Genomic DNA, 15,392 nt, shown 5'->3' with positions numbered 1-15,392 from the left:
AGCATGAGGGTGGAAATATTCTGATTTGGGGTTATGTAGAGGGGACACATGACATCTCACTAAATCCCAGCAAGCTGTGGGTGCAAATGTTGTGCAGGAAAGTGAAGTAAAAGAAATGAGTGGGTTCTTCAGGGCAGTGATCAAAAGCAGACTTTGAAATCCAGCATGAACCACTTCAGCATCGCTTGAAGCGATCCGCAGCAACGAGTGGGTGGAAATTTCTAAATCAAGAATGCAAAAGCTCCTCGGTGGTTGGAACAAACATTTGCAGACAGACAGGGTTTGTGCTCAAATTGCTTGAAGTTATTTTTGAGGAATACATTTTTTTTAAATGCATTAATTTTTTTTCTCAAAGAGAAATCCAGGTTGATACTGATACTTCAGATTTTGTCTGTCCTGGATTGGAGCTGCAAGCTCTCAGCTCTCATGTTTTCTGGTTAGAGTGGCTTATAGCTGAGCAGGAACTACTGTAACCAGCTGCAGGCCAAGATGGAGGAATCTGTGTGACAGCTGGCACAGAAGCATCCTGCTGTCACTTCTTCTAAGAGACATCACATCCTTTCCCTTAGGACCCGGAGCCGGAGATGGAGGCCGTCAGCTCCAGCCAGGAGATCCCGGTGTCGTCGGCACCGCAGCAGCCAGAAAAGCTGTCGGTGTCCACGCAGACCAAGAAGGCCAACGGGGGGTCGCCGCGCACGCTGCATCGCGGCACGCAGACCAACAGCGATGGTGCCTGTCAGAACATGTGCCACGAGAAGTACACCAAGGTCTTCAACGACGTGAAGGAGATGATGAAGGCCGACAACAAGAGGGAGACGGAGAGGGTCGTCAGAGAAGCTCTGGAGAAGGTGCGTTTGTATGAAACGACTCGGGTTTGTCTTCTAATGATGGAGAGCACTTTGGACCAGTTCCAAACCTAAGTGTGCGTGTTCTCTACAGCTCCGTGCAGAGATGGAGGAGGAGAAACGCCAGGCGGTGAGTAAGGCGGTGGCTGGAGCTCAGGCGGAGATGGAGAGGAAATGTAAGCAGGTGAAGGAGAAGTGCAAAGAGGAGCTGGTGGAGGAGGTGAAGAAGCTGGTGGCTCAACACAAACAGCTCATCTCCCAGACCAAGAAGAAGCAGTGGGTGAGTTCAGTTAACCGAGAGCTTAAAGTGTGCCTGAATATAAAGAAGATTTCTTCTTTTATTAGTTATAAAAACGCACAAACACAATCTTCCAATTTTTTTTTTTGTCCAAGATGATTTTCACAACCCAAAGAAATCCCAGTGTCAGTGATTTAAAACGCAGATTTAAGGTCATCACAAGAAAAAACCTGGAACCAGTGTATTATATATGTTTTATTATTATTATTATTATTATTATTATTATTATTATTATTATTATTATTATTATTATAGCTCCTTTTCCATTAGTACCTACTCGGAGCCGCTCAGTTCGCCGCTGTCTGAGCAGGTACTGAAATGTGACGGCGTCAGCCTGCATGCCACCGATTGGCTGGTCAGCAGCGTCACTCAAGCAGACATGCGAGCGTCTGGTTCTCTAAACCGCCATTTTTGAAAACCAGCTACGAGGGAAAAGGCTACAAAAAATGACGCCATGTTCGCAGAATCTGACGAAAATTCAGACAGAGCAGCGGGTATATTCTCACCTCGACATCCACCTTTGCGTTCGAGCCACATATCAAGTCGTGTTGCTATGACAACGACCACATTAGGAGGTACTAAATTGTAACGGTAGAACAGAGTAGGCACTAATAGAAAAAAGCAGCTGAGGTCTTGTTTACCTGTTTTTGTTTACCTTTGGCTGTTTCCTGTGCCTGCAGTGTTATAACTGCGAGGAGGAGGCCATGTACCACTGCTGCTGGAACACCTCGTACTGCTCCATCAAATGTCAGCAGGAGCACTGGCACGCCGACCACAAACGAACCTGCCGCAGGAAGAGATGAATGAACAAGCCCCGCCCCTACCCGACCTTACACAGCACGCCATTGGCTCTGTCCTCGCCTCCTCCTGTCAGTCAGTGTCTACAACAAACACAAACACTCTTCTCCCTCCTGCTTCTCGACTTGCCTTCCTGAAAACTTTGTGGACCCGATGGTTTTTTGTGCGTGCGGAGCGGTTTTGTTTCTATTATTTAATGTACCCATTGTATTGATTTTACTTTCTACGCTTTTATTTTTTCTGAACAGTGAACAGTTTGTTCAACAGCATGACTCGAACGAGTTATGACCTTGTTTTTTCCCTCTTCTTTTTTTTTTCTTTTCTTTTTTTTACTGAAGTGCTAATTTTGTGTTGGAGAATGTGTTATTTAAGTGTGTAGGAACAGGTGAGCATTAACTGAATACATTTTATTACCTGACTTTTTAAAAGAAACCTTTTTCTTACTGTAAATGCAGCAAAGCGCACGCCGTCGATCCTACAGAACATTTTAAAAAAAAAGGTACCGTAAGCACCATCGCAGCATCAGACTGACTCCGCTTTCATACAGAAAACCGGTTTTAAAAAGGAAAAAAACAACAAAAAAACATTAAATTGTGGATTAAAAGGCTCGCTGACTTTAATGCAATTTATTCTTTTCACGAATCGATTGCGGTGGATAGCACCTTTTACCATTTTTATCGAAAATTTTATTGTCCTAAAGTCACTTATTGGGAACAGGGTCAAAAAGTCGGCTTTAAAAGATGCCGACCAAAAAAAAAAAAATCTTCCATGAGAGATTTTTATTGTAATTATGCACATTTTTGGTTTCTTTTTTTGGGGGGGACTAGACTGTGTTTTTTTTATGAGTTGGATGAAACCAGGAAGTTTTGAGTTTGTACTGAAGCCGAGGGGATGTACAGCAATCTTTCCTGAGCTGGATCTTAGAGAGGTTACATGATTTGACAGTTTTGTTGTTGGGTGGTTTGTTGTTGGTTCTTTTTAGTTTTTTTGTTTGCACATTTCATTTTCTTAACAACCCAAATGCTTGTAATATTGCCAAAAAAAAGTCGCACCTTTTGATGAACCTACCTGAGAACATCTGGCGGCGACTCCTCTCCTCTCTTCGCCCTCCTGCAGTGTATTTAAAAAGGAAAAAAAAAAAGATGTATATTTTCCGGAGCGTCATCAGTGTCATTTTTCTAGTGACGTACACTCGAGATTCCTCATCATCTTTTTTCCCCCCTTTAATCTGAAGTGACTAGCTATGAGACTCTTTCACTGCGTATGCTGTAGTTGGTGGTCGGTGCCCGTTTCTTCTTCTCATCCTCTCACCCAGTGAGGCCACATGCATGTAGATAGTTTCATAGTTTTTTTTCATTCATTAAGGGAAAACAAGCAGGAAAAAACGACCAGACGTCTGGTCTCCATAAAGAAGTGATAATGGATGGACCAATATAAAAAATATGCAAATATGAATGATCAAACTTTTTCTTTTCCTCCCCCTGTGCTCAGTGTTGAGTGTTGATGTCTAATTACGGTGCTTAGAATCACTTTTATTTGAATTCTTTTGATGGGGCAATAAAATTGCCAGTTTTTAATGGATTTTTTTTTTTGTTTGTTTGTTTTTTTGTTTGACTGTTTCTTCAGTTATGAAAGATGAGAGAAACTTGCTTTACCCCAAGTTGCCTTTTTCCTTTAACATATGAAAAATAAGACGCTGTGAATTCTCACATGGTGGGCAGCCCTGTAGTTTCAGTGCTGTTGGCTGTGAACGAAGCCTCCATCCTTGTATGCACTACGTGCTGTGTTTTAGCAGTCGAATGTTTGAAGAGATCAGCTTTCTCCAACAGCAACATGCAATATTTGTCCCAATGATCACCAGCTAATCAGGCTGTTACACTTTATTCTTTTGATTTTTTTCAAATAACAATAGAACATTTCTGTAACATTTGTTTGTCTGTTTTTTTTTTTTTTTTTTTTTTAAAGACAAAAAATAATTGTGGGGGTTTCCAGCTGTGAGTCACGAAAAGCTACACTAGTAGAAAATATAGAGCTGAATTGAGTTTAACAAGTCCGGTAATGTGCAGTGAACACACAGACTCTGTTAAATGGGTTTTACTTAATCGGGCCCATTTTTTTTTTTTCAAAGAAGAAGATTTCTGATGTAACAAAGTGGTTAAAACTTGTTACTGTGCTGGATGTTTGTCTTCTTTATGAAACATCTGAGCGGTGCAAAAACACTGTCATAGAATCCTTATTTAATGTAGTAATTGTGACAAAATGCAACAACACAAACTAAAACGGAGCTTAAAATAATCTCTTCACTATAAAGTGCCTGTTTTGTTTGACCAGTTCACACAAATACTAAATAAACTACATACTTCTTACTTCTGTTACTTAAAAAATTACAAAAACACTTTAACAAAAAGGTAAATTTATTCACCAACCCTCAAAAACCGATTTGGTAATCAACATTTACTTTATGTGATCTGCACACTTCACTGCATGCTACCATGTAGGGCGACATTTTTATGAGCTCTTACTTTTTACCTTGAACAGCTTTTATTGTGAAATTGGAGGAAATGCATTTCATTAACAGGAAGTTTGATGGGTAGGCTGGTGTAGCTTTTATGTTTCTAAACACAGCTAAAGACATTAATAAAATCAAGATCTCGAATGTCTGCAGCAACAATCTCAAACATAACTTTTAATGATTTAAAAAAAAATTATTTATTTTTTTATTCGATGATCTTTTTGACTTTTTTGTGGGGAAACTGCATTCGGGTTTTGTTTTTGTTTTTTAACCATCAGATTAGTCCTGTTTACTAATCAGGAGACACAATTAAGACTTGTGTGAATTAATCACACGTCACCAGAGACGACTAAGATTTGTTGTCCCTGTGCAGTAGTTGCTCTGACAGATTGAAAGTGTGTAACACACAGACACAGCCTCACTAATGAGATTCATTCATTGTTGATTTTACCGTTTACTGAATTTGTTGATAATGAACCTAACCCGTGATTTTTGGGCTGCCCACTATTAGAGAATTTACGGTAACGGTTGTTCCTCTGAAACGTCCCTCAGACATGAAAACTCATTAAATCCTTTATGATGTGATGTGTGCGTTACTCCTGTCATGTTCTCATAGCTCACAGTTCTCATCTTCAGTGCACTACGTGTAAATAAAACATCCTTCTGTCCCCTCCGTCATCTTATTTGTACATTGTAAATGATTTTTCCCCCTGCGGATGACTGTTAGTTGTAGTTTTTTTACAATCATATCAGGTGTGTGTGTGTGAGAGAGTGTGTGTGTGTGTGTGTGTGAGAGAGAGAGAGAGAGAGAGAGATTTAGTTATTGTTCTTTTAAGCTTCTTCAGTGTGTCTCAACATTTCAGCATCTCTTTTTAAAGCAGACCTTTTCCAAACCGGAGGCGGGGTTTGTGTTACACGTGACCTGCGAGGCTGCAGCTTTGATTTTTTTTTTTTTCTTATTGTTTTTATATTTGTCCATCCAGCCATGAAGCTTTCGACGTGATTTTTTTTTATGTTAAACCTTTCTTTTTCTGGCCACGTGTAAAGCTTTGATGCCATTCCAGTTTGCATTTCTGCTTTTTGAACTGCATGAGTAAAGGTGTACCTCCAGCTCCTCGTTCGGTTTCTTCCCCTCACGTAAACAAAAGAAAAGGCGTGATTGCACTCCTTCAGAGTAACGCAATATGACAATGATTTATATCCCCCCTCTCTCGATGCTGTTTTCAGCTTGAATAAGAGTGAATCGATCAAATTGTCCAATCATATTTGCCTTTTCGCTGTTCTTATTTCGGGATATTTTGGTACATACTGTGTACTACATGGATCCTCTTTGTACTTTAAGTACTTTTAGCAGGAATAAAATCAGTGTAAAGGTTTCTTTGTTCTCACTTCCTGTTGTTCTGTCCATATGTAAACTTTTACTCGTGGCTTAACATTTTCTATGCTCTTTTGTTTTCTCCCTTTTTCTTTGACACTTTAGCTAGCAATATGTATATAAATATATTCTATGTGCTAACATGGAGGAAATAAATGTATCAACAAGTTCTCCAGAGTCTGTTTTGGTTTCTTTTGAGGATATGATGCATTTCATAATGCAGGTTGTATCTAAGAAATGCATTTTTACTTTAGTTTAATATTGTTTACTTGTTTACCAGTAAGTTACTCTGTATGATGCTGATTAACTGTAAATGGTTCCTATTTAAAAATGACTGTTTCTTTAAACTCAGATTTCCAAATGTGGCTGAAGGAAAAACCAACATCAAGACATTAAAGGTAAGAATGATATAAGTGATATAATTCCCACGTCAGTAATATTTAGGTGATCAGTATTAAGAGTTTAGATAGCAGCAGTGCACAGAACGGCAAATGTGCAGCACTTTGCAAACCCCTTGGCCCACCGCTCATTTTAGATTTTGCTTTTGGTTTGGTTGCAGTGGTTTATTGAAATGAAAATGCACTGTATAAGCTAAAAGAGTTTTGTACGATTCTAACGAACTTGGAAGTCTTTGTTTGAACACGTATTTTGTATGACCACCTTTATTCTTCATCATTACCTTTGCTTTGCTATCCAGACATGATTTTACTGCACTGGAAAAGTGTTTGGGATCACTGTCATCGTGAAAATAACCCGATGGTCGTGCTTGGTGGACAAAAGTCTGACTATAAAATTTGTGTTCTTATTGACGAGATCTCGAACACCGCGGGCTGAAGCAGCAAAAATTCACAACAGAGTCTCCTGTTTTACAGATACTGTTGTACCTTTTGTCCTGACGGTGATTCGAACCAAACTTTCACGTTTGGATTCATTGTTCCATCGTGATGTAGTGGAACTAATAAGCATTCACACATTCACACTCCGATGAACGCATCGGAGGGCAATTTGGGGTTAGTCTCTTGCCCTAGGATATTTGGCATGCAGAGTGGTGGTTCGATTCCTGGCTCCTCCAACCTTCCAATCAGTAGCTGATCTGCTCAGTGTTGCCAACTTAGAGACTTTGTCGCTATATTTAGCAAGTTTTCAGAGCCCCTTAGCGACTTTTTTTTTTCTAAAAAGCGACTAGCAACAAATCTGGCTACTTTTTCTGGTGTTACTAGAGACTTATGACGACTTTTTGACGTGAAAGCGCGTATCGCTTTCACTCTCAACAAGCAGCGGTGCTGCCGTGGGCACCTCACCCGTGCCAAAGCGCTCACGGGCGGAGGATAGTCCTCCCCCAGCTGCTATCAGGGCAGGAGATGTTCACCCATGCTTCCAGACTGCAAATGAATCGCTTATGAGCAAAGCCGCTGCTCCGCACTGACTGTAACGCAGTCAGTTCTTCTTTTACTGTTATGCTGTTTTGTGGATCACAAGGTTTAAAACTACTTATAAACACACAAAGTAACTCCACCAGAGTGCCAATCTCGGGTCACTTTTGCCAGTCCAGGCCCGGATAAAGGAACAGGGTTGGAATTGTGACATTAAAAAAATAATAATTGCTAAAAGAAATTTAATTTGTAGTTCTAAATAAATTTTAAATTCGTTTAAGACGTTTTTTACTCACTCTCTCTTCCACGATGTTATTTCTCTCTCCAACAACATAGGTTACAATTACGTTAGCATGACCAATTATGCAAATTAGGCGATGACGTCATTTAGTGACTTCTAGCGACTTTTAAGACAGCCAATAGCGATTTTCCTTACTGAGGAGTTAGCAACACTGGATCTGCTCCACCACCTGAGCCACAGCCACCCCAACCGCTATCCGATTGTTAAGTGATGACGTGATGAATCCTACTTCCGGGCCTAAAGTAGTCTGCGTTTAATATGGCTTTTGTGTTGTTAACATGTTTAATGTTATGTATTTTATTCGATTTAATCTCAAAAAGCTCCTAAAACAGTCAGTGATCACCGTTGCCCTCCCTCGGCTTTTATTACCACTAATCATTTATTTAAGCTCAGTTTTTAAAACCTTAGGATGTAACTACAGCCCAGCCCATGCAGCAGTACATGAATGACTAACCTCGTATTGTGGATGGATTATCTCAGTTGTTCTCCTGGCTGAAGTTTGGTCCTTTTACAGCATCCTGCCATGTGATTACATTTGTTCCTGACCACCGAGAACACTCACGTTAACTTTTATCTAGTGGAAAAAAAGTTAGCTTGTTTATATTATGCTAACATAGCTGTGTCGCTAGCGGTCACGTAGCAAATCATTATATACCAGCTAGCCAAACTTCAGTAACCCTACAAACGTCACTGCTGTTTAGCTTTCTGTCTTCATTTATGTTGGAAGTGATAAGAAAGCTGTACATTTAAATTTGTTTCCAAACCGCCGCAGTCAGGACATGCTATATTGTATTTAGATAGAAGCTAGCGAGCTAACTCCCTGCTAACTTCTAACTCCGTTAAATGTCATAAATTCCGTTTTCATGGATGCCTGGATGTTAAACTCAATTGTTACACCTGGTAGAGCAGAACGCTGATCATTTTATTAAAGATGAAAGACTTTAGACAGTTTTTCAACTCTCAGTAATGCCATAGTGATCGTTTGATATATGGACCTGCAGCGGAGTTTAGACCCAGACACGGCTAGTGACGTCAGACTGAACAACCGGATGGTTGGCGTTTTTCATGGATAGAGGAGGGAACAGTGTTTTAGCAACAAGCTGCTAGTAAAACTGCCCAAAAGACAAAGGCTCTTTGCAAAGTTGTGTTGCCGGGAGAACTGTAGCTCAAGGCCACTTTAAAGAATTAAACATGTTTGTCTCCAAAATACAGAGCGACCTGCGCGACTTTTGCACAATACTATAGTTTCATGTTGTATAGCTTCTCAGATGTAATTAAGAATGTGGAATATTCATGAAAGTTTTCAATCAGCAACATTTTAAAACTCAGGAATCACCGTGTGTGATGCATACAGCAACAATGTTGCAGAACCGTAAATAAGACAAACATCGAATTCTTGTCAAAATTGTTGAAATGTTTATTTAACTGAAAGATTTTATGTCAACTCAAATAAGACATTTTTAAACCTTAAAAAAAGGGACATACATTTTGCCGATAAAAGAAAGAAAAACAAACTCTGAAGAAAGTGCTTTTTTTACTTTAAAAAAATCCTGGCATTGAAACTAGAACATTCTCCGCCAAAGACGATGAAGAAGGCCCTCCCTGCTCCGACCTCCCCGCAGCTCTAACGAGTTAAAGGGTCTCTGGCAAAAACACCTTTCTTCCTGTTGTGACATCACTGTATGAGTCCTGATTGATCAGTCCGTGTAAAAATATGAAGGACTTCCCACTTTGATATTTACAACTGCCACTTTGGGGTGATAAAACGAGTCCAACGAGCGCTGCTGACGGTCTGTCTGAAGGAACGTTTCGGTCCAGCTGTGAGAGTTTGAAAAGCGACAGATGTTCCTACTTCTTAACATTTTAAAGATCAGTAAACCTGTTTGTTCCCAGAGAAACGTGACGCGTGAAGAGTTCTGACCCAAAGGCGCCAACCACACCAAAAACAAGCCTGTTGTAATTTCCTCTAGTCGCCACTAGATGGCAACGAATCTCCTGACTCAGATGATGCATTTTCAAAAGACGTTTGTTATAAATTATTGGACTGCATTAGTCACGAGATCTGTAGTTCCAAACTGAAGGGGGCTAAAATGTAAACACAGCAACATGCTGATACTAGTGCCAAATATCGATATTTTTAGTGAAATACTTTGAATCAGTCTTCATTCTCCTGCTGATGCTTATAAACGAGGGGGACGTGATGCCACACACTTTATTGTTACTGTTAACAGCAACGTAATGTGCCACTATCATATCATAATTTACTTTTCAATCCCCGCCTCTTAATCCCTGCTATCAAACCACTTTCCCACTCTCATGGTCTGTCTGAAGGAAATCATGTCTTTGTAATTCTTGAGAGCGATACTGATATTTGAGGATTTAACAAACAGATTTCACTATTCTCCAGCCCGGATCAGCTGACTCATCCATATGTATGGAGGGCATTTCTCCCAGCTCTTCTTTAATTTTCATGGATCAGTATATCTAAAACGCTCCTACTGATAAATTGGCAAACGTGATAAATTTGTCAGGATCTAAAATTTACAACTTTACTTTGACTGAGAGACCGTACGAGACATTTAGGCTTTTAAAATGATTAAAAAGTCGTAGATGAATTTTCCATTATTTACTATTAATCTAAAATGCTCACATTAGCTACAGATATCCTGGTTACTGCGATGAACTTCACTGTAACAGCCCTGACACTCAATGCTCTCCATCCCCTTGTAGGCAAATAATTATCCCCGTGACTGAGCTGGAAAAGTTGCCCCAATAATAGATGGAAATCTAAAATAAAGGCAAATTCAAACAGAGCAACATTCAATAGCACCTAAACTTCTGATTCTTTACATTTCTGGCAAAGTTTTACTTTCATCCTCTGTTATTAGAAAAAGAGCCGACTATAAAAAATAACTTTTGGGAACTTTTAGGGATTTGTTTTAATATTTAAGAGCATAAAAACAACGTTTCTGTTTATTCCCAGGACAGGATCAGAACTCTTCACACGAAAGCTGGAATAAAACTCGGAGCATCGCTTTTATAATTTCCATTTGACCGACACACTTCAGACCAACGTGCAGACGCACGGCCCCTCATCCTTCTGCTTTTGTCTGGGATTAGTCCTTACGCTCATCTTCAATATAATCTATAATCATATATTTCTATTTTCAATAATAGGCTTGATGTGAGTTTGTTTCACTCAAGATAATACAATGCTTTTTTCTTTTTCGTAATATTAGCAAATATTCAAGAGCAAAACATTCTCGAATGTCTCGTCATATACTTCTAACAGAGAAACAAAATAAATTAAATCAGTTTCTGTTTGTACATACTTACATGATATGAATTTGTGTTTAGCTTCGGTCGAAGCCGTTAGTTTGTACGGAAAAATAAACTGAGTTGAAGGCTGCAGCTGTTAGTATATGAAAATTAGCACGCCGACTTTAGCTGAGATGGGGCTTCAGAAAATAACGATTCCAAACAAAACAAGAAAAATACGAAAGAAACGTACCTCATCGTAAAACCGGGGGGCGGCTGCGACGCGCTCCCCTCAGACCCCGCCCTCATATCAAAACATATGTCGCACTTTGTAATGGTTGATATCGTTTAGGGTTTTTTTTCTCTTTGTGTGTAAATATCCTTTTCAAAAAAATAGCCTAAGGAAAGCAAATAACATGAAAATAGAGAGTGAGCCACACGCACTTTAAAAGCCGGGATCTTTCCTAACGATTGTCCTCTACTGCTGCGAGTTTTCCACTTTTCGGTAAACAGTCGGCACGACCCGGGGACCGCACTTCCTCTCAGACTGAGCATGACCTGAATGCAATCTAGATGCCAGCGCTGGATTCTGGGAGCTAGTTTGCAGCGGTTACGCAGCCTGGGAGTAAGCACCAAAATTCAGGGCAAAAAAGTCGACCACCTCCTCCCCCTCGTGCCGGAAACTCTGCCTCGGCTCCGCTTTTCCTTCCTTCGGTCTCTGGAGCAGAATTGTCTTTGCATCTTCCTCAATAATTCTTCAGCCACCAGGGGGCGCTACATGTTGTAGGCCACATAGATTGGGTCCAGCTGGTCGGCCAGGAAGCCGTCCCGCAGGTGCATCCTCTGCTTCTCCCCTCTGGAGTTGATGGGGATGACGCCGATGTCCACCACCACCACCACGCCCACGATCAGGTAGTGCTCCTCCAGCACCACATTGGTGACGAGGGGGACCAAGTCCAGGGCCTCCTGCTCCGAACCGTCCAGCTCCACCACCACCACCAGCAGGTTGGTCCACGTGAACACCGCGCTGCGGACACACATGACGAAAACTTGAATTCTTGTCACCCCAGAAGGGGCGGAGTGTGTAATCGACGTGTTGGCAGCTCTCATCCACAGTTTTTAAGATATCACGTTCAAATTTGGTGTGACAGCAGATTCTAATAAAAGCTCGATCGAGGCAAAACAAATGTGAAAACCTGGAATAACTTTATTCTTCAAACTTCAAGACAATGTGCTAGGCCTCGGGGGACATGAGTACCTAGGCTGGCAAAGCATTTGACCTTGATTGTTAGCGTCCAAGGTTAAAGTTGGTGAAAAAATGTCAAGAAACCACATCGAGTAACATATCGTATGTAAAGGCGTGGCGAGAGCTGAACACACTTTTTTATTTTTTCATAAAGACACTGTAATGTCATAATTGGCTGATGCTCACCACTCTGTGATGCTCTTGTGCGTCCTGATGACGGAGGTCTCGATGTCGATGGGGTGGTAACGCATCCCTCTGAGTTCCATGGCTTCCTCCAAAGCACCGACCACGTACAGGGCATCGTGGCGCTCTGTGGACACGAACAGATTTCCTTTCAAGCCACCATGCTGCGCTTTTAGATTAATGTACGAGTTATCAAAGCTTTTAACGTGAACGGTCTTCCTGCACAGATTAAAGTCACGAAGTAAACTCAGCGTTTTCTGCAGATGTCTGAATATCTGACTGTTATGAGCTGGAAATAAACATTTGAGTGTTTTAAATATCAGACTTGATCTCAGCAGAGAGAAAGAGCCAATCAGGAGGAGCCGGCAGCACTTAAAATCAGCGCTGAAGCCGTTTAATCGTTTATTCCTTGTTGTTGTGCGAGATCATTAAAGGTCAGCCGCAGCCCCATTAACCACGTCGACCGTGTTCGACGAACGGCCCGCCCTGACCTCCGCTGGCGTCGGTGAGCTCCGTCCTGCGCAGGAAGCCCAGGTATCCGGTCCGAGCCCAGACGGTCTGCGTGTCTCCAAAGCTGAGCCTGGAGTTGAAATGGTCGGACTGCAGCGCCTCGTCCCCGTAGACGGTGAAGTAACCGCTGGCGTTGTGGCCACTGTGCACCCAGATCTGCAAACGCACAAATAATACAGCAGAAAATAATCGTCAAGGGATTATTTCCTCTATAAACGTCAAACAGATGTGGACAAACATCCATGTTTTCACTTCATGTCCCAGATTCTTGTCATTTCCACTTGCAGAGCTTCCAGGAGAAAACAAAGATAAGGCCCGGGGGCCAGAATCAGCCCTGCAAGGACTCCAATCTGGCCCAATGGAAAATGCACAGGAGGGGGTACATTTTGAGCTTTTAACTGTTTGGGGTTTTTTTTCACATGTACAGCTTTTTACTGATAAAGACCCCCCCCCCATGGCCATTCATGCTAAACCAAAGAAATGAAGTAATAGATAAACTGTTAAATGACAGAAATATTCCTGTTTTCCACCATCTACCAAAGGAAACCTTTTAAAAAAACATTTTAGTGAATTAGACAAAGAATATCAGGCGCACCTTTTCTACTGAAATTGGTAAATATTAGGTTTAATTGATCAAATTCAATGAGTTTAAAAAAAAAAAAAGTAAATATTTCAGGTTAATGATCACTTACTCTGCTGACCTCAGCAGGTGCATTGATGCTCAAACACGATTGGTCAAAGGAGCTTGGACCAAAGTCCGAAAACCAGAAGCCTTTTTATTTTCACGTACAAATATCTGTTTATAGAGAAGACCATTAAAGCTCAGACAAACCTCTCCCAGATGTGACTCTCCCATTGGTCCCTTGGTCTCTGGGTTGGCGATGATGATTCTGACCCCCGGCAGGATCTGCTCAAAGAGAGAGACGCAGATCGAGCAAAGACCAAAAACAGCTTCTTTGAAAAAGTTAATAAACGTTAAATTTAGATAAAACTGACCTTCCCAGACTCCATCAGTGGCAGGCTGTGTGGCGATCCCCGCTCTACGAGTCTGACCCTGCAGAGCAGACAAACGGGGACGTTTCTGTTAGTCGGCTGCGTATTATCTCTAATCAACATCCCATAATCAGGATTCTGGACAGGATCTTAACTCTGACTGTTGACCGCTAACGGCTAATGTTGATGTGATGTAAAAAAACAAAAACAGAATTGTGGGAAAAAGCTGAAACAGTAAAACTAAAAATAAACCAGGACGAGTGGTTTGTCAGACTGCAAACACGGAGAGCCTGTGGTAGACTCGGGCCAGCTTAAATCAGCAGTGATTACATGTAATCATGCACACTGACAGTTATATTTATACACAGCGGGATTGCACGGCCCTGCTGCTTCGTGTGCTGCGACTTTTCTGTGTGGAAATCAGCAGACACAGGCTGAGCACCGTAATGACGGGCTGCATCAGGGAGCAGGAAACTGTGTCTGGGGAGCTTCAGGGATGAGTAACAAGCTCCTGACGAGTTCAAATTAATGCATTTTTCAGTTTGTGCCGGTTTCTTGCTGGTCGTTTCGCCGTTGTTCCTTTAATCCCGCAGGCCCTTCTCGTCAGAGATGTTTGAATAAGTCAGAGTCTCGCTTGTTATCTCGGATGTGTTTGTCCATCTCCACCAGCTGGAAAACTGACGGCGTTTCTCCTCTGAAATCTGACACTGATGTTGAGCCCTGGCTGGTTCATTAAGAGTCAGAGCTGTCTCACTGACAAGCAGCAGTCTGGCAAAACAAATGGCGGAGTTACCCAGCAGGAAATGTGACTCAGACTGGGTTTGATGGGTTTTAAAGTTCACCCCTCTCACACTGTGGAGAGGCTGTGAGGGTGACAGTGTGCATGTCATATTGTCTCAGAGAAACTTCCAGCTTCTCATTATATTCAGACTTTTTTACCGTCAGCCTGCAGCGATGCTTCTGAGCTGCAGAGAATAAGCCTCGCATTACAATAACAATCTTTGCTGAGCACTTTATTTATTCTGAGAGCGCTCGCCGAGTCGTGTTCTCTCATTCACAAACTTCACGAGCGAAGCCGTCCGGCAGAGCGCTGCGGCGCCGCTGAAATCCCGCAGGACACCGGCTGAAGACTTTACAGCACAGAATAGACTGTGTCCGCGTGAGAGTCGACGGAAAACCGATTCAGTGCATGAAAACAACATCTAAAAAATACACAAGGCTGGTGTTGCCGACTCCAGCCGAGCACGAAAATCCATCGGCCTGAAGAAACGTGAGCCATAAAATACCTGGAAGAAAATATTTTGTGTTTGTTGAACCATCTGACAATGTATTTTTTTAATTAATGCTGAAACACACTCTGAATGTGTCTCCATTTCCAGTCTGCGTCACGCTTCTCAGTTTCACTACTGCTTGGAGAGCAGTTGGCATCTTTCATGCAAATTACTGGTGACCAAAGCAGTCGTTAAGAGGTTTCAGACACCGAACATCTTTCTGCAAAAGTATCTGTTAAGCTTCTAACAAAGCAGCAAGGACACTTACCTGTCATGTCGCAGCGCCCTCATATCAACATAAACAGTTGTGGGGTCAGGTCCTGAGGTGCCCTGAGAAACACCAGCGAGAGAAAGTGTGAACACCACAGACTCACAAAACGTCCTTTTTATTCAAAAAAGGCTTTTTATGCAAAAAATTGCTACAGCTTA

General features: G+C 41.7%; 2 protein-coding genes across 12 annotated transcripts in view; one reads left to right on the top strand and one right to left on the bottom strand.

The window, feature by feature from the left end:
• Positions 1-2,359, top strand: part of zmynd11 (zinc finger, MYND-type containing 11) — a 29,222-nt gene extending 26,863 nt beyond the window's left edge. For all 5 annotated transcript variants that reach the window (XM_026150697.1, XM_026150694.1, XM_026150693.1 and 2 more), the window contains 3 exons: positions 570-848; positions 940-1,125; positions 1,824-2,359. In XM_026150697.1, coding sequence (XP_026006482.1) covers positions 570-848; positions 940-1,125; positions 1,824-1,946 — 588 coding nt within the window. In that variant the 3' untranslated portion in view covers positions 1,947-2,359. The remainder of the gene's footprint in view (positions 1-569; positions 849-939; positions 1,126-1,823) is intronic.
• Positions 2,360-8,895: 6,536 nt separating this feature from the next.
• LOC113009931 (disco-interacting protein 2 homolog C) overlaps positions 8,896-15,392 on the bottom strand; it is a 226,316-nt gene continuing 219,819 nt past the window's right edge. For all 7 annotated transcript variants that reach the window (XM_026148599.1, XM_026148600.1, XM_026148601.1 and 4 more), the window contains 6 exons: positions 15,232-15,293; positions 13,696-13,753; positions 13,532-13,606; positions 12,681-12,855; positions 12,193-12,316; positions 8,896-11,787 (listed from right to left, as the gene is read on the bottom strand). In XM_026148599.1, coding sequence (XP_026004384.1) covers positions 11,535-11,787; positions 12,193-12,316; positions 12,681-12,855; positions 13,532-13,606; positions 13,696-13,753; positions 15,232-15,293 — 747 coding nt within the window. In that variant the 3' untranslated portion in view covers positions 8,896-11,534. The remainder of the gene's footprint in view (positions 11,788-12,192; positions 12,317-12,680; positions 12,856-13,531; positions 13,607-13,695; positions 13,754-15,231; positions 15,294-15,392) is intronic.

The sequence above is a fragment of the Astatotilapia calliptera genome, chromosome 18 (assembly GCF_900246225.1).
Source record: "Astatotilapia calliptera chromosome 18, fAstCal1.2, whole genome shotgun sequence".
NCBI lineage: Eukaryota > Metazoa > Chordata > Actinopteri > Cichliformes > Cichlidae > Astatotilapia > Astatotilapia calliptera.
Note: the sequence above shows the minus strand (reverse complement) of the source record. Positions and strands in the feature narration are given on the sequence as shown.